The following is a 17795-nucleotide window of genomic DNA, read 5'->3' on the forward strand; positions in this document are numbered from 1 at the left end:
ACAGGAGGCTGTCTCTTTGATGGGGTTCCCCCTTGCTTCGATGCTGTCTCTAGGGCAGTTCAGTAGAGCTTGTTCAATGGGATCAGAGTTCACAAAGTACATATGGCTGTTCTGGCAGTGTTTATGGGAGGCTGTGCTTTCTGCTTTGTGCTACGGGTCCTCTGGCTGGAGATGGATCTGGCTCACCACAAGGGAGTGATCTGTGTCACAACTTTGCGACAAACAACTCAAGAACCCCTTGAGTGAGCATGACCCCTCCAGGTGGGAACCACAGGTCAACCGGAGGGTATCAAAGGTCCTGGGATCTTGCTTGACCTTCCTTCTTCCTCCTGCTCAGCCCAGCCCCGCCTCGCTCTTCCTCACTGGACTGATGATGGACCGCTTCCCCACTCTGCTGGAGCTGGGGCCAGGACTGGCAGGGCGAGAAGGGTGAACGGGGTGGGGGGAGGAGCGGAGGAGAAGGAAGCTGGAGGCAGCGATGCTTCTGAATCTCAGTTGCTGGATCTGGCAGGATGGCAGAGGGCTCAGGTGCCCAGATGGGCCAGATCCTGCTTGTGGGCTTCCCAGAAGAGGCGCCAGGTGGGCCACCTTGAGACACAGGCTGAACCAGAAGGTCCTCTTTGGCCTCATCAGGCAGGATCTCCTTCTGTTCTCATGGCTCTGGGCTCCTTCCAAGGAGGGCGCAGCGAGTGGGCAGAGGTTCTGCAATGATGTCCAGCATCCCGTCCGGTCAGGCCCTTCTGTTCTCATGGCTCTGGGCTACAGTGGTACCTTGGGTTACAGACACTTCAGGTTACATACGCTTCAGGTTACAGACTCTGCTAACCCAGAAATATTACCTCAGGTTAAGAACTTTGCTTCAGGATGAGAACAGAAATCACACAATGGTGGCGGGGCGGCAGCGGGAGGCCCCATTAGCTAAAGTGGTGCTTCAGGTTAAGAACAGTTTCAGGTTAAGAACGGAGCTCCAGAACGAATTAAATTCTTAACCCGAGGTACCACTGGACTTCCAAGGTGGGCGCAGCGAATGGGCAGAGGTTCTGCAATGATGTCCAGCATCCCTTCGGGTTGGGCCCTCTGAGGACAGAGGTTCTTCTGAAGCCCCCCCCCCCCTGCGCCGCACTCCCCGCCCCCGGATTCTCCCCTCCAACTCCCCCTCCTCCAGTCGCCTCGCCCCCGCCCCTTCGGGAAGGCACGCCGGGGGGGGGGGGAGCGAGAGTCCTGAGTGGCCTTAGCTGGAAGGAAAGATGCCGGTATTTTTGGAGAAGTGAAAGGAAAACCCTGCGCCAACAACTCGCGAACTTTCGGTTTTGCGGGGAAAAGGAAAATCAGCTGGTTTCTCAGAAAGCACCGGGAAGGGGGGGGGGGGGACACGCGGCCGGAGGCTATATGAGGGCGGCCGGGGCTCGCCGGGCTCGGAGCCCTTCGGCAGCAAGATGTGGAGCAAAGTGGCCCGCGCGCCCGCCGTGGCGCTGCTCTTGGCCGCCGGCGCGACGGCCGGACTCAGCTACTCCCGCTCGGACCCGCCGGTCCTGCCCGTCGTCGAGGCGGCGGAGAAGCGGCTGAAGGTGAGGCCGGGCGGGGCGGAGCGTCTACCGCCGCAAGGCAGACTCCCTGGGAGGGGGAGACGTGGACGGGGAGGCGGATAAGGCGCTTCTGCGCCCCCTCCGACCTTCCTCCCCCCCGCAAAAGAGTCAGGTCCCGTTCCTGGGGAAGCGCAGGAGCGGGGAGAGGGGCGCTTGCTCTGCTCGGGTGTCCTTGCGGGAGAAAGGAGACCCTGGGCTGGGGGCCCACTGGTCTCCTCCTGCTGGGGGGGACGGACTGGCCACCCGCTGCCTCTCGGGGGCTCCGGACGGGTCCTTTGGCAGGGAGGCCGCAGGACGTCGCGGCGGGAGCCCCCTCCAGGCACCGGGCAGGCGTCGGTCCGGGAGGGGAGCCCTGCCGCAGCCCTTTTGGGGAGGAAGGGCGCGGGCCGGGGTGGGGCGCTGCCTCGACGCCGCCGGGCAGGGCGGGTTCTGCGGCCCCGAAGGCTGAGCCAGCAGCGCCCGGATGCCCCCTCCGTGCGCGCCCGCCCGGGGCTGCCCCTTCTGGGACAGAGAGAGAGACGGAGAGGGGTCCTAGGCGGCGAGGCGCGCCCACTTCGCCTTCAGGCCGCAGCCACAAAAGTTTCCACCCATCCCGCTTGGGATTTAGCGCTAGGAGCAGTTTCAGACGCGGAGCCCTCACCCGCCCCGTCGGGGGCAGAAGTGAGGAATCGGGGCCTGAGGGCTGAGCCCCCCAAACCAGCCTCGGGCCGCTTCATTTCTTGGGCCAGGGCCCCAGACTGCACGTGGCCGTCTAGTCCACCACCCCGGGAGGAAGGTCTGGGGGGTTCCGGGAAGTCTCCCCCCTGCTGACCCTCCTCTTTCCCTCCTTAGCCCTCCTGGCCAGCCCAGAGCTCCCTGGCCGGCACGTGGGTCAACGAGCTGGGCTCCAAGATGGTCCTCAACCCTCCCGACGACTCCGGCCAGTTCACGGGCTCCTACCTGACGGCCGTCTCCGCAGCCCAGAAGCCCATCCGGGTGTCTCCCCTCGTGGGCGCCCAGCACGACCCGAAGGGGGCCGAGGAGGAGGAGTATACCTTTGGCTTCCTGGTCAACTGGTCGTTTTCAGGTAAGGACCCCTCCCCACTTTCCAGGGTGGGCTGGGGCCGCTGGAGGTGGGGGTGGGGGGGCAGCTTCAGCATCCCATGGCGGATCAGGGGATTTCCTTATTTCACAGGCTGATAATTTGGATCCTGCCCATGTCTGCATCACTCAGGCATCTTGTTATGTTTTAATTATTACGCTGCATAAATTAAGTCGGCAATGTTGTACTTTGCCGGGATAAAGGGCTGCATATAAATTGAATAAATGATTACAACAATAATGATTTCTGGGACAGAGGAAGCTGACTTTATTGTGCTGAAGCCACTGAAATCCTGCTTATAAGCCAATAAAGGTTTGAGAAGTAGAACTGGAGTCAGAGCGCTGGTCCATCTAGCTCAGTATTGTCCACACTGACTGGCAGCAACGCCTCTCCAGGGTTCTAGAGTCTGCCCCATCCCTCCCTGGAGATGCCGCTGGGGGTTGAGTCTGGGACCTTCTACATGCCAAGCAGGTGGCCTCTGCTGAGCCACAGTCCGTCGTTGGTGGAAAGGTGGGCTGCAAATCCAGAGGGCAACAGTGCAAGGACTTTCGCTTTGGCACTTTTGTCCTTGTTGTTCTGATTTATTACCTGCCCTTCTCCCTTAAGATCCCATGGTGGCTCACAACAATTTAAGCTAACATATTTTTTAAAGTCTCAAACTTGTTAACTGATAGGTCAATGTTTGGGTCTGATTGTTCCAGAGGAGCGGCTGAGCTCACCTCTGTTGGATGGGATTCTTATAGGACTTGGAGTTGCCAGCCTTCGCTGCAGCCAGGCAGGGAGCCCCAAGGGGCTGGGGGGGGGGAGCTTGACCTCCCCAAGGCAATTGTGCCTGGCCTCCCTGTTCCCCGACCATCACTCCCCTCCCACAGCAAAAGTTTTGCAAATGTTTGGTCAGGGAAGAGAGCCTCTGACCTGCAGCTTCACCCCCTCTGTCCTCCCCAGACTCCATCGCTGCATTTGCGGGGCAGCGCTTTGTGGATGCCGAAGGGAAGGAGACCCTGGAGACAACTTGGCTTCTGCGGCAGAAGGTGGAATCCCATGGCGATGACTGGGAGGCCACTCGGTAAGCGGAAAGGAGCAGCTCTTGACGGGGGGGGGGGCTTCTCTGGGGTTCTCCCACCTGCCCCCAACCCGCACCATCATACGCCTGGTGCTGCTTTCAGGTGCATTTCCACAGCACACTCAGCTGGAGCTGCACTTGACCCACTCTCCCCCCCCCCCAGGGGATACAATTTCCCTCTTGCCAAGCAAGGACAGTAAGAACCAGCGCAGGTGCCAAAACTCCGCTTGGAGGCTCTGTGGTGCTCGCAGGAGGGCAATGCTGCCACACTGCTTCCTTGGGGGACATCATCTTATGTCTGGGGGCAGCCAGGGGAAGCCCCCACCCGGCCGCCATGGGAGGGCTTTGGAAAATGCCCCTGGGGCAGGTGGCAACCACAAGGACCAAGGGGGGGGGGTTCATGGTGGCCCCACTCAGAGCAGGGCAAGCACAGGGAGCAGCCTCACCCTCACTCTGTCTCCTTGCAGGGTTGGCAGGAACGTCTTCACACGAGCAGCATAACAGGATCCGAGAGACTCGCTTGCTGCTGCCGCTGCTCTCGAGGGCTTCCCTTTCCCTTCTTGATTAAACATTTAGAGAGATTATTTCTTCTACAAAAAGGCACCATGGCTGCGACAGGCCCCCGCCCTCCCTCCCCAGCAAGGGAAGAGCTCTGGAGGCTCTGACCTGAACGGACGAACTCAAGTGACAAGGAAGGAGATTCCCACTAAACATCGGTTAGAGGGAAGTCAAAAAACACATCAAAACCAGTTTAGAGAATCAGATTAAATAGAGATGAAAAGTACAAATATGAAGGTAATGTCTTTCTAGAAACTGTATGTATAGAATATTTAAATTGTGGTTTGTACTCCTTAAATGATTGTATTGAACAGTTTATTTTTCTTTCTTTTCTTTTTTGTTTTTCTTTTAATCGCTATGCATATTTTAGTCTGCATTTTGTTTTAGATTTTGGACTGTTGTTGCCGATTGTCTTTTTTATTTGCAAAATTAATAAAGCATTAAAACTGTTACCGGAAAAATCCGAGTGCTCCCTTGGACAAAAACAAAGACACCAACCAGGATAACTTGGAGCAAAACAGCAGCCTGTAGGCTTGGCCTTTATTGAACTGTTGCAACAGGGTGTTCCTCTCACTTGCAGGAGAGAGGAAAGACCCAGAAAAATGGTGTGCAAGACCTTATAAAAACTTTTGAAATTCCCATCCTCTAGCTCAAGCCCACCCCCAGAAACATCATGCATACATTACAGAAAGGAGGGGTTGGCATCATGCATACATTACAGAGAGGAGGGGTTGAGGTGGTAACCTGAGTGTCCTGTCACCTGGCTGGTTCCTCCTTTCCCCCTCCCCATGGGTCACTTCCAGGAGACAAAGGGGAGTTTGCAGTTTCCTGCCCCCAGAGGGAAGATCTGATCATTGTCCTTTGTTTCAGTCCATGCTGAATCCACTCCCATATGCAAGTTCTTTGTGATCTTGATTGTCTTCTGTCTGGGATCATCAGGGTTGGCATAGCAACTGGTCAGGGCTCCTGTGGATGTGCTGGGATGGTGAAGGGATTATGGCTGACCAGAACCAAGTCACCCCCCTTTGATAGTCCTTGTCATATGGAGTAAAATAAAAATGGAACAGCAAGAGACAGTGGAACAGACTCTGTCGAGAGCTGGTGAACTCTCCTTTGGAGGTTGTTAAGCAGAGGTTGATATTTGGGGGGGGGGGGTTGGACTAGATGATTCTCCAATAAAGTACCGTATTTTTCGCCCCATAGGACACACTTTCCCCCCTCCAAAAATGAAGGGGAAATGTGTGTGCGTCCTATGGGGCGAGTGCAGGCTTTCGTTGAAGCCTGGAGAGCGAGAGGCATCGGTGCGCACTGACTCCTCTCGCTCTCCAGGCTTCAGGAAGCTATCCGCAAGCCTTGCAAGCCCGGTGGGAGTTCTCGCGGGCTCACAAGGCTTGCGGGCAGCAGCCTGCAGCCCCCGCGAGTGTCTGCAAGCCTTGCGTGCCCGGCAGGAGGGCGCGCGAGGCTTGGGGCGGCAGCCTGTCGCCCGAAGCACAGGGAGCCCTCCGGAGGGCTCCCCGTGCTTCGGGAGTGTCTGCAAGCCTCACACGCCCGGCAGGAGGTCCCGCCGTGTGCGTGAGGCTTGGGGCGGCAGCCGGGGGGGGGGAAATAATTTTTTAAAATTCATTCCCCCCCCCCCCAAAACGAGGTGCGTCCTATGGGCCGGTGCGCCCTATAGGACGAAAAATACGGTACCAGCAATGGGACAGGCCTGCTTGTGTTCTGGCCCAGTCTTTTCTAGGTCTGCACATAAGTCCTGGCCCTCATTCCTTTTTTCCTTTTCATTTATTATTTCCCGACACTTCTATCCAGCCTTTCGTCTGTTACAGACGCAGGAGGTGGTACCCAACCAACGCATCGGAAGCGTTGGCCTCCTGAGCTGCCGTGCTCTCGGTCCCAAACCTCTCCTGCCTGGCAGCTTGACTCATTCACGAGAAAGGCTTCAGGAGTGAACACTGAGGAACGATCCGTGCCCACTGCCTTTCGGGACATATTCAGAGAAGAAAAGGCTCAGGAGTAAACCCGACACAAATCTGGGGCCAGGTTGCCTTCTTGCCCCACCTGCTTTTCCACCCCCCCCCCTTGGAGCAGAAGTCACTTATTGGGCCCCCCCCTTGGTTTTTAGGAAGGATCCTTAAGTATTTTCTGGTTCCCCCCACTCCTCCACTTTACTCACAAAACAAGGAAGGAGAGCCATTTTGTAGTCATTTATTATTTACATTTACATCCAGATTCTGGGCTAAACTATTATCCTCCCCACCCCACCCAGCTTCTTTCAATGGTAAAATCGATAAAAGCAAGAACCATGAAACAAACGGAAGAGGAGTCCATTTCAACAGCGAAAAGGAAGGAGAAGGGCTCCAGGTTACTCCCCAGGCCTATCTCCCCCCCCCCCCTGATGGGTAAGGGGCTGCTCTGCACACCCACCCATGCCCACGGCTGCTCGATTCCAGCTCCTGTTTCCAGCCCTGACCAATGGCCCTGCTGGGCCCCCTTGAGCGAAGGGAGGGGGGTCGCCAGGGCCCTTTGTCCAGGAAGCTCCTCCAAGCCTGACGGGGGGGGGGGGGAGGCAGGGGGCAGGGCTTCTTCCCTGGACCAAGACAGCGCCACCCACTCAGAGGTCAGGACTGGGCCTGGAGGTGGCAGAGCAAGAGCCGCAGCAAGAGCCTTCAGGAATCCAGGGCGGCAGCTTCTGGGGGTCTCAGGGGGTCTCAGCAATGAAAGCGCATCCTTTGGGCAGATGCTGGAGTTGCTCTTCCAGGTGCCTGGATTGAACAGGGGGGGGTCTGCTCTGTGGGTGGGGGCCACGCATGCCAAGGCAATGCATCTGGAGCAGCCTGCCTCCCTACCTGCAAATAGCACCCCTCCCACTTTTGGCTCGTTCCCCTGCACAAAGGGCCCCCCTCCACTGCTAATCTGGGGGTGGAGGCACCCTAAGAGATACAAGCAAAGGCCGGGGGGGGGGGAGAGGCTGCTTCTCAGAAGGCTTCCACTACAGATGACACACATGGGGTACATGTGGGGGGGGGGGGTCACAAGAGCCACAGTCCAGGCCTCCATGGCTCAGTTCTGGGCCCCTCAAGACCAGAGTCGGACTCTGGAGTGGAGCCATTTCTTGGACACCCCCCCCCCGCCCAATGAGCTGCAGGATGCCTCCCCCCCCCCAGGTGCTGGGGTCCGGGATGCTAAATAAATGCTTCTGTCTCTGCACCAGGCAGTTTCTCTTCTTCCCCCCTGCAAAAAAGTGGCAGGCCGGGAGCCCCCCTGTCTTTCCATGGCGGCATCTGCCAGCCTGTCCCGCCATTCACGGGCTGCTGGCCAAGCCCTCACATCTCATCCGAGTGGCGTGGCTGGATGACCACGCTGGTGGTGCGATCGACCCAGCCCCGCTCCCGGGGGTGGGCGGCAGAGGCCGGCGGGAGGGCCCTCTCCTTCCCCAGAGACTGGTGCTCGGGGGGCAAAGGAAGCCCCTCTGCCTGCGGAGAAGCCGAGGGGTCGGAGGAGGAGTTGCTGCTGCTGCTGCTGGAGGGGGGCTGGGCCTCGGCGGGGGGGCTGCGGTGGCCCTCCAGGGACCGGTTGAGGCTCCCCGCTGCTGCTGCGTCCTTCAGGGCGGCCGTGGGCTCTGCCTTCAGTGCGGAGGGTGGGGCAAGGCCAGGGGCTGCTTCCACTGGCTGGAGCTGGGCAACGCTGCTCTGGTACTCCCGCAGCCTCCGGGACAGCACTGCAAGGGCAAAGGGGGCGTATAAGAGGGGGGTGAGGAGCCCCCATCGGGCCTTGACTCTGCGGTTCAGTCCTGCTGGCACCCCCTCTCTCTCTCTAGCATACGACTCAACCAAGCCTCTGTTATGCCAACCGCTAAACCTCCTAAGCCAGCATTCAGCTTGGGGGTGTCCCCTGGGGACATGGCTGGCTCCCAAGAGAGCAAGGCATGCTGTGGGCCTGATCCAGCTGCAGGGCTTTTCCTGGCCCTCCCTTCCAGGTTATCTTCCTTGGAGGAGTTCTCTCTTCCGAAATTAAATGCAACAAGGCTGGACCTTCTTCTTTCCCACTCAAGAAGATGTTGAGTGTCATAGTGTGGCTACTCCTGAGCTGCAGAACCCAGAACTTCGCTCTCTCTCTCTCCCCCCCCCCCTCTCTCTCTCTCTCTCTCTCACACACACACAGCTTTTGCAGCCCTGCTCCCATTCAAGGCCCACTATCAGTCAGAGAAAACAAGCTGAGATCTGGCTGATCTTGACTGCATTATCTGCTGCCACAGAGTCCCCCCCCCCCCCCCGCGGCCCCTCTGCTCACTCCAGAATCAAGGTTCTTCCTTTTCCCCACAGAATCCTCATTTTCTGAAGGCGCTAGACCTGTGAAATGCGTGGCAAGGACTTCTGGGCTGCCTCCTGCAAGGGCCGGACCCTGCGTGATGCCTCAGGGAAAGGCCAAACGGAGGGTCTCAGGACAACAAGCCTGGGAGCTGCTCTGTTCAGCTGGGGGGTGGGGGGGGGAGATCCCAGGAAAAACTTTGCCCAAGATGCTTTCTGTCCGGATTAAGAAGGTGGGGTTCAGGGGCTGTTGAGCCAGCCTGTCCATTTCCAGGCAAGGGGGCTCCCATGTCCTTCCAACTTGCACCCGACCCCCTTGCCAGCAGTGTGTGGCTTTTGCAAGAGCCGCCTTGGCACCTTTGAGGAGACTCACCTCCCTGGAGCTCCAGCTGCTTCTGCTGGCTTCCTCCAAAGGGGTAGTAGCTGGGCCAGAGGATCAGGCAGAAGGAGAAGACCAGGACCTATCGCGGAAAGAGAGAATTGTGGCATTGGAGGGGCCCCAAAGGGTCTTCTAGTCCAGCCCCCCAGGAGAGGGAGCCCAGGGCAGGGATCCCTCAGCAAGGGCTGCAAAGGCAGGCAGCCTGGGGGCAGCTCAGGAGAGCACAGCACCTGGGGGGGCTGGAAGGGGGGCGAGGAGGAGGAGGCGGACCTCACAGAAGTCAGGAGTCCTCAATGCTGGAAGTCAGAGGCACCCGTGACAGACAGAAGATGCCTCTCCCCCCAGGAACAAGGCAGAGCCCCTCCGGCCAAGAAGGGGGGGGGACCAATGGCCAGCAGGCTGGGGGGGATTGCTGAGCCAAGGGGCTGCAGGGGTCCTGCAACTCACCAGGACGCAGGTGCTGGCCGTGGTGGTCTTGGTGGTCGAGTGCTGGATCAGGGCTTGCAGCTTCCGCAGTTGCTCCAGCAAGGACCTGCAGGAGAGGCAGAGCAGCCGGTCAGCCTCCCACTGCCCCCCAGCCCCCGCTCTCCTCTGCAGCCAGACGCACCTCCCAGAAAGGGTCCAACATGACCAGGGGACCTGACTGAGGATGCGGGGTCTGGAGGGGCGGGTTTCTGCCCTGCACTATGGAGCCTGGGACAGCCATCCTCTAGGCCTCAATGCCCCCGCCCATGAAATGGGAGCAGGAGTGGCCCACCTCCCTCCACAGGGCTGTCACAGGGGCCACAGCACAGCAAGATGACAAAACCAAAAGCAGTGTGACAGTGGCAGGAGCTGCCCCTTGCTCTCCGCCTTGGGCTGGAAGACCCCCCACCTCCGTTCTCCCCAGGGCCCCCCTTGGGAGGAGGTGGTGGCGAGGTCCCGGGGAGCCCACCCTCCTTCCCAGGGGCCCGCCAGGCAAAGGAGGCTCTCACATGTTCTGCTTCTGCAGCAGCTGGACTTTCTTCTGAAGTTCGTTGTTCTGGGCTGTACAGACGACGACCCTGCAGGGAGGGACAGGAGAGGAAGAGGGTCAGGAGGGGCCTGGCAGCCGGGGTCTCAGGTGGGGCCTTGGAGGTGCAGGAGCAGGGGGGAAGAGAAGCACACCTGGATCTGCCAAGCCCCCTCTCAGTGCTGAGGAAACCCTCCCCTCTGCTCTGCCTGCCTCCCTGGGGTGTCCATCCTCCCTCCCTCCCTCCCCCCATGCCCAAGAGGCCTCTGCCTCCCACTCCCCCCCCCCCGGACTCCCTTGGGAGGTGGTGGACGCTTCTTCAGTGAAGGTTTAGAAGCGTAGGTCAGTCAGATGGCCACCTATCAGGGACTCTTGCACTGCAATTTTGGCATGGCAGGGGGCTGGGCTACATGACCCTGTGACAAAAAAGTTGGTTTTGCTGGACAGGTTGAATCAACAAGTGTTTCTCTCTGCCCCCCCCTTTCTTTCCCTACCAGCAAATGGTTAAGGAAGCAAATAGTTAAGGCTGCCTCTGGTTGGCTGAGGTTCCAGGAGGAAGAGTTTAAAAGGAGGATTTGAGAAGAGTTAATTGGGAGTTGCTTGGAAAGAGGTTGGAGAGGCTGGGAGACAGGTAGGGAGGCAGGTTGAGGGAGAAAGAGTGAAAGGGAGAAAGAGCTGGTTCTGGAAAAAAACAACTTCCGCTCTGAGCGTATTGGGAAGGACAGAGTGTGGGCTCCTGGGGGAGGAGTAGACCGGAATTTTACAGGGAGGCCGATGTTGAGCAAGGAGAAGGAGGAGCTGGCAAGGAACAGCCTCCTTGGGACTCCAGTCTAGTCCGGAGGGGAGAGATTCTTCTACGGAGAAGAAGCAACGCCCAAGCCCAGTGAAGGGAGGGGGTGGAGAGCCCTTGGGCCTCAGGAGTGTTAAAGGGGGTGGAGAACTGAAGGAAAGAACCAAATCTATAACGCAAAAACAACTGAGGACAAAATTAAGTGAAATTGCACTGTATTCTGGAAGTATCCTAAGTTTAATCCATATGTGCTATATACTATCTTGCCGTAAATAAAGCTTTATTGTTTATTTAAAGAAAACCTGTCTGAGACTCCAAATTTCTAGTTATCCCCTCACAAAGGTCCCCCGCAGGATACTCTGGGCTAGAATTTTTAAGTGGAAAGGAAAAGAAACCTTCAGGTAAAGGGTTGTTCAGTGAGGTGGGGGCAATTTATCTAGGTGAGAGCGGGCTCAACGGCGTGAGAGGAAAAGTGCCGCCATGCCCGCCACAGACCCCCTGGGGTCCCTTCCAACTCCCCCATTCTGATTCCTCACCTGCTCTCCAGGCTGTCCACGTAGACCTTCTTCCGCCGGCGGCTGTCCTGGGCCGACTGCTTGTTCCGGATCTTCCGGCGAACTCTCTTCAGGACTCGCTCCTCGGCCTGCAGCGCACAGGGCTCTGAGGGTCAGCCAAGGCCAGGCTGGCAGCCAGCAACCCTCCTCCAGGAGCAAAGAGGATGTGCCCCCCCCCAAAAAAAACCAAGGGGCATTCGCCCCAGGAAGTACAGGAGGCCGGCTGCAGAGGCACCACCCCCTGGTAGGAAGGGCCCTCCTTTACTCTGGAATCAAGCACCTAGACCTCACCGTTCCCGAGAAAAACAGAGAACCCATCCAGAAATGCCCCTTGCACCCCCCATGGGAGAAGCAGGAATTGCAGCCAGGAATTGCACCCCCATTTCCCGCTTGCCTCTGCCCACCTTGCCCAGAAGCGCACCTCAGGGCAAGGGTGGGCACGCAGACGTGCAGAGTTTGTGGCACCCACCTTGGTCAGCGGCAGGTTGGAAGGGATCGAGACGCCCTCTTTCTCCAGAAGCTTCTTCTCCTCATCCGTCAGAATCAGCTGAGGGAAGTCAAACTGAAAAAGCACCAAGTTCAGAGGTGGGGCTGGGTGGGGGGGTCTGCCAAGCTGCACCCCCCAAGAGGCAGGAGAAGGGAAGCCCCTGTGGGAGCCTCTCCCGAGAGCCAGGCATATTGGGGGTGGAGGGGGGCACACGGCCGTCTCGTACCTGCAGGCCCCCCCCACTTGGCTGGGGTGTCGGTTCCTCAATGGAAACTGTGACCGGGAGAGCACTGTCCCGATCGCTGCAGCAGGACTCTGACGAAGTCTCCATGATCTCCCACATCTCTGGAAGAGGAAAGGGGGCCACACAGTCAGGAGTGGAAGGGGCCAGGAGGCCAGAGGGGGGGGGGAGACACACCCCTCTGCTCTCCTTCCCTGGGAGGTGCAAGGATGTCATGAGAACATGGCAGCGCTCGTGGCTGCACCCCAATCCCACACGCCAGCCAAGAAAGAGGCTGCTCCTGGCCCCAAAATGGATCGGGCCCCAAATCAGCACTGCCAACGCTCCTCCGTGAATGAGGTCACAGAAACGGTTTCACCGCGGGGCAATCCCTTGCTTTTTGCATTTCATTCCCTCACCGCTTGCATTCTCCATGTGTCCATTACTATGCACCTGCCCACTGAGGAGGGCGCTCTGCGCATGGGAGGAAGTGGGGGCTAATTGGCCACTGGAAAAGGTGTGTGCAAACAACAAGCACGACTGCTGCCTCCCCCCTTCCAAGGCATCCCAAAGGGAACAGCTCTCCAGCCCATCAGACCCTGCTCAGGGCGATGGCAGCTCCCTACAAGGGGGGGGGGGAGAGATGGGGGGGCAGAGAGAGTGACCGGCCGCGAGTCAGACCAGGGCAGTGGGCCCCCTTGTCCAGCACCCTCCTCCTGCCCCAGGGAAGCTCCCAAGCAGGAGTAACAAATCAAAGACGGAACCAGCTTGTTTTCTCCTGCTCTGGAGGCTTCGGCCCAGTAGACCGGAAGGAGCGTCTCCACCCCGGACACCGGGGTCCATCTCCCAAGGGCCTTCTGGCGCTTCCCTCCCTGTGAGAAGTGAGCTTGCAGGGAAGCAGGCAGAGGGCCTTCTCGGTAGTGGCGCCCGCCTTGTGGAATGCCCTCCCACCAGGAAGGAAATAAACAACTGTCTGACTTTTAGAAGACATCTGAAGGCAGCCCTGTTTAGGGAAGTTTTTTATGACTGACGTTTTAATGTATTTTTAATCTTTTGTTGGAAGCTGCCCAGAGTGGCTGGGGAAACCTAGCCGGTTGGACGGGGTATAAATAAATAAGTTGTTTATTTATTATTATTATTTATGCACTGGTCCCAGTCCAGATACCCCTTGATTCTCTCTGCTGGGGGAACTGTCCATTTATTTCTACTCTCTCCTTCCTGTTCCTAAAGAAGCTACTCAGCAGATGCAGAGAGAGAGAGAGAGAGAGAGAGAGATGGAGGGAGGGAAGGAGAGAGAGAGGTTCTGCAGCAGCACGTCAGCAAGCACAGGGGAAATCTCAGAGCAATGCCTGCCTGCTCTGGCCCAGCTCAGCGCCTGCCCCAAGGGACATTGCATGGACCCCCCACCCCAGACGCCCTGGGCACTCACCCAGGTCAATGGCAACATCCCCGTCGCCCACATCCGAGGAGGAGCTGGCGCTCTCCAGCGCAGGACCTTCGGGGGGCCCAGGCAGCGCCGGGTGCAGGGAGTAGTTGTGGTCAGACTGGACACTTTCAGAGCCGGCGGGGCTGCCAGTGGGGGACCCCTCCCAGCTTGCAGAGCTGCAGGAGAAGTTCTGCTCTTCGGCAAGGCTGCTGCTGCTGCTGTGAGGAGGGGAGCGGTCCGGCGAGCCGCTGGACTCTTCTGCAAAAGGGCTCAGGAGGCACCTCAGAAAGTCCTCCACCTCCTCCTCGCCCAAGGCCTGGAGGGAAAGGAGGTCGTGAGGCAAGGGGGGGGGCTGGAGCAGCAGCAACCCCACCCCTGGCTTGCCCAAGGCAGCTGGCACTCACCTCGGGCCCTGGAAAGTCCCAGTCTTCTGGCAGGAAGCCTCCCTTGCCCAGATCAGCTGAGGGACCTCCGTCCTGGAGGAGGAAGTCAAGGAGGTCCTCATCTGCCAGAGAAGCCATTTCCTCTGGGCACAACATCTGGAGGGAGGGAGGGAGGGAGGCGGAGGGTGTCAGGGTCAGGCAGCAGGGTCAGGAGACCCCAAGGAAAACAGATTCTTTATTTGAACATGTACTCCACTTGTTTGTTCAGAAAAACTCACCCTCACCTTTACAAAAAGATAAAACAAGAAAACCCAGAAAAAATTACAAGAGCACTTTAAAAATACAGAAAGTTAAAATATTAAAACTGGTTAAAATTCACATCAACTTTCTAAGCATTTTCAGGGAAGGCTTGTCAAAAGAAGAATGTTGTTAGCAGGCTCCAAAAAGAGTACAAGGCACCTGCCGGATATCAATAGGCAGGGAGTTCCAGGGTGTAGATGCTGCCACACTAAATGACTGAGTGCTGAGGAAAGCAGAATGGGTATCACGTAGTGCCAATTCCACCAATGGGCAACGGCCATTGTTACATGAAAAACTGAGGTTAGCTTTCGCAGTCCAGCTGCCCATTAAGAGAGTCCCCAGTGTCCATGAATGGTCAGAGGAGGACTGGAGGCAGGACCCAGTCTAAGCAGGCAGATTTTTATTTTTCTATTGCAACAGAGCCCCCCCCCCACTTTACAAGGAGGTGAGGACGACCCAGAACAAAGGTGAATAACAGCTTTTAAAAGCTTTCCTCAACCCCTTAACCAAAGCCCACTAAAAGAATCATACAAGCATCACAGAAAGAGAAATTAGAGTGTAGCTTGTCTCCTGTCTGTCAACATACCTGGTAACATTTACTGATTCCCTTTTGCTGGCCAGCCTAAGCCATTATTTTGAAATACCTTGACTCCAGAATCTGTTTTCACACGTCATGCAGAGTTATCAATACCTCTAAAACCAGTTTTACAGAGAGAGGAAACTCAGGAACCATTTCCTGCTTTGGGACTGACAAAGGTGAAACTCGGCTGCCGTATTGCTCTCTGTCCTATTCCACCTGAGGTGTTACTGGTAAAAGTGATATTTCACCAAGTTGTGTTGCAAAGTCCATTTCCACCACAGCTCCTATTGCATTACCTGGAGGCTGTGGTGTTTTGTCGACAAGGGCAGAGGAGCGACGCCTAGAGGCCAAGGTCCCTTCAGGCCCTCCCAATAATTTTTTTAGGCCAGGCACCCCCAAAGTTAATGGCCATTGCCATTCATATGGTGTGCATGCACTGCATCATGTGATCGATTCTGTGGGATGGGGCTTACCTGGGTGTCCCCCCCCAAAAAAAATTCCAGTTGGCACACCTGGACACGTGTATTTGCAAATGCACTCACTCCTGTATGTTTATAACAGCACATCATTAATTTCCATAACATTGTCAGACGCGGGCAGCTTGGGCACCTGAGGTTGTGCCCAAGGGATCTGGAGGGTGAGCTCTCTCTCTCTTTCTCACTGTCTCTCTCTCTCTCACACCCCCCCCCCGTCCTGCCACCACAGAGGCAGCTGTGCAGAGGAGGAGCGGATGAAAAGCAGGAGCCTGCAGGGAGGGGGCTTTGGGCTCCCCCCATTTTGCTTACCTGTCCTCAAGGAGATGCTCCCAGCTGGGCAGGTGGGCCACAAAAAGGGTCGTCCTTCACTTCGGCTGGAGGCTTTGAATCCGAGGTGCGTAGACACCTGTCAGGGATGCTTTTGTTGTGATCCCTGCATTGCAGGGGGTGGGCTAGATGCCCCTCGAGGGTCCCTCCCAACTGCCCACTTCTGTCCGTCTAGGATTCCGCAAAGGCCGAAGGGGCCAGCCGGGCGCTCGCTCCCTTCCCAGGACCACCAGGTTGCCCAAGGGGGGTGGGCTCCGGTAGGTCACCCCCCCCCCGGGCTTGGCTGCCCCGGGACGTGGGGTTTCGAGCCGAGGCTGCCCTCCCCCTCGGGAACGGGAGTCCCCGCCACCTCGCGGCGGCCCCGGCCCCGATCCGCGCCTTGGCCGGGCAGTGGGGGCGGCCAGCCCGGAGGAGGCCGAGGCTGGGGCGCGCCGTCGGGGGCGCGCCGTCGGGGCCCCAGAGAGAGGGGCGGGGCGGCGCCGGACTCCTGGGTCCCCCGGAGAGAAAGGGCCGGGCGGGAGGGGTCTGCTGGGGAGGGGGAGAAGGGAAGCCCCGGGACCCCGACGGGACCCCGACGGGACCCCACCCACCTGCGCGGCCCGCGGCGCCTCCGCTCCGTCTCCTTCCAACGCAGCAAAAGCGACGTCACTCGAGTGCAGGAACTGGCCGAGGCCCGCCCTCCCCGCGCACTGATTGGCGAAGCGGCGGAGAGGCCGGGGCCCCATTGGCCGAGGCGAGTGTCGCTCGCGGCCGGGAAACCCCCTTCGGCCGGCCGGGCCTGGAGGGGCGGGGCTTGGCTCTGCCGTCAGAGGGACCTCCCTCGCTCCAGCCCCGCCCCGGGGAAGGAAGAGATATTCTGGAGCCGAGGTTTGTAATGTTTGCTTTGAAAAGCTGTAAGATCATAGCTTAGTTTTCTGTTATGTTGCTTTGACTGTGTACTCTATATTTGACTTCCTTCAGATGGTTTTATTGATGTTTTGTTGATGTAATATGCTGTAAAGTGCTTTGAGATTTTTCTGAAAAATATAAAGCAGTATAGAAAACTAAACTAAACTAAACTAAACTAAACTAAAATAAGGGTCGCTGCTCCGAGGCCGAGGCTCTGCTCAGCAGACGGAAGGCGGGCTGCCAGGTCCCCGGCCAGAAAGGGCAGAGAGCTGCTGCCGGCCCGTGTGGGGGACACAGCGGAGCGAGATGGACCCGCGTGCCCTGCTCTTCGTGGCGCGGGGATTGCGAGGTGTCCGCATCGGAAAGCGGTGCTTCCTGGACGGCTCTGGGAGAGGCTTTCCGCCAGGGAAGGGGCTCAGCACCTTCATCCAGAACTCCCCGCAGCAAAGGGAACTGAGAGCTCCGAAAGCCCGGCCGTGTCTGCACCGCCGCCTGGGCCTTGGCAGCCCCGCTTGTCCCGATGCCCACGGGCGGGGGGGGGGCTCTTAGGGTGTTCAGTGAATCCCCGAAAGGACTGGGCCCTCGAACCGGCCAGAAAGGGGGCGACACCGGACTTCACATTGCGTGGCCCCCGGGACTAGGGGTGAGATGGGTTGATGCTGAGCCAATCTGGAGTGTGACAACTTTGTTTTGCTTGGGGGACAAACTGAAGCCTGATTTCTATGCAGCAGAAACGGAGCCGGACAGTTCAGTTTTTCACCTGAGTTTCCTCTGTGCCAGATTACTAAGTAGGCCAGGCTTCCTCCACCTCGGCCCTCCAGATGTTTTGAGACTACAATTCCCACCATCCCTGACCAATGGTCCTGCTAGCGAGGGATCATGGGAGTTGTAGGCCAAAAACATCTGGAGGGCCGAGGTTGAAGAAGCCTGAAGTAGGCAGAGTGGGCCCTGGCCTATGGGCCCCAGGCCTTCTAGGGGCTCCACAACCACAGATCAAAATAATACTGATTTGATCTTGAAAGGAAATTACAAAAACGTAGTAGAATATAATTGGGGAGGGGGCAAGATCTCTACTGCCTAGTGGCTGTCACATTGGAGGGGAGTTAGCCAGTCTGATGGGAAGCATACAAATAATAAATTCTTCTCTCTGCACTCCTATAATAATAAATGCAGCGGTGTATCTGCATTAGCACAACCAGACGCCTTCCTCTGCCCCAGCTACATGAAAACATGTCTCTCCCACATGGGTCTCTACAACCACAGCAGGAGCTGTAACCTTCGCCCAGTTTGACTTCATCCCCAAAGACGCCTTTCTCCTCCATTGTCTCCTGAGACAGACAGGTGCCAACATCTCAATAGAAGTTATGTAGACGTGGGTGGCGCTGTGGTCTAAACCACT

The 17795-nt window shown here is 57.8% G+C and overlaps 2 protein-coding genes across 3 annotated transcripts; one reads left to right on the forward strand and one right to left on the reverse strand.

The window, feature by feature from the left end:
• The first annotated feature begins 1305 nt into the window (after window positions 1-1305).
• On the forward strand, window positions 1306-4735 carry LOC310689149 (avidin-like). Of its 2 annotated transcripts, XM_083466366.1 has the most exons (4): window positions 1306-1568; window positions 2418-2652; window positions 3613-3733; window positions 4198-4735. In XM_083466366.1, exons 1-4 carry the CDS (start codon window positions 1437-1439, stop codon window positions 4229-4231), a joined length of 522 nt encoding a protein of 173 aa, XP_083322492.1. In that variant the 5' UTR covers window positions 1306-1436; the 3' UTR covers window positions 4232-4735. The 2 variants fall into 2 exon arrangements, with proteins under 2 accessions (XP_083322492.1, XP_083322493.1); XM_083466367.1 differs by lacking the exon at window positions 3613-3733 and having other exon boundaries at window positions 1348-1568.
• A 1743-nt stretch (window positions 4736-6478) lies between these two features.
• On the reverse strand, window positions 6479-16199 carry CREB3 (cAMP responsive element binding protein 3). The gene is made up of 11 exons (XM_083466351.1): window positions 16099-16199; window positions 15491-15587; window positions 13847-13981; window positions 13446-13758; window positions 12023-12141; window positions 11779-11871; window positions 11292-11398; window positions 9949-10017; window positions 9422-9506; window positions 8969-9056; window positions 6479-8006 (listed from the first exon to the last, which is right to left on the reverse strand). The coding sequence occupies exons 3-11, from the start codon at window positions 13979-13981 to the stop codon at window positions 7612-7614; spliced, it is 1404 nt and encodes a 467-aa protein (XP_083322477.1). The 5' UTR covers window positions 15491-15587; window positions 16099-16199; the 3' UTR covers window positions 6479-7611.
• Between the last annotated feature and the right edge of the window lie 1596 nt (window positions 16200-17795).

This window comes from Podarcis liolepis (assembly GCF_965112155.1).
Source record: "Podarcis liolepis genome assembly, chromosome: 11".
NCBI classification, from domain to species: domain Eukaryota; kingdom Metazoa; phylum Chordata; class Lepidosauria; order Squamata; family Lacertidae; genus Podarcis; species Podarcis liolepis.

Coding starts and splice junctions, on each gene's coding strand:
- LOC310689149 (XM_083466366.1), top strand. CDS start 1,437: ATGTGGAGCAAAGTGGCCCGCGCGCCCGCCGTGGCGCTGCTCTTGGCC. Junction 1,569..2,417: donor CGGCGGAGAAGCGGCTGAAG/GTGAGGCCGGGC, acceptor TTCCCTCCTTAG/CCCTCCTGGCCAGCCCAGAG. Junction 2,653..3,612: donor GGTCAACTGGTCGTTTTCAG/GTAAGGACCCCT, acceptor TGTCCTCCCCAG/ACTCCATCGCTGCATTTGCG.
- CREB3 (XM_083466351.1), bottom strand. CDS start 13,981: ATGTTGTGCCCAGAGGAAATGGCTTCTCTGGCAGATGAGGACCTCCTT. Junction 11,872..12,022: donor CAAGTGGGGGGGGCCTGCAG/GTACGAGACGGC, acceptor GTGCTTTTTCAG/TTTGACTTCCCTCAGCTGAT. Junction 11,399..11,778: donor CCAACCTGCCGCTGACCAAG/GTGGGTGCCACA, acceptor TGTGCGCTGCAG/GCCGAGGAGCGAGTCCTGAA.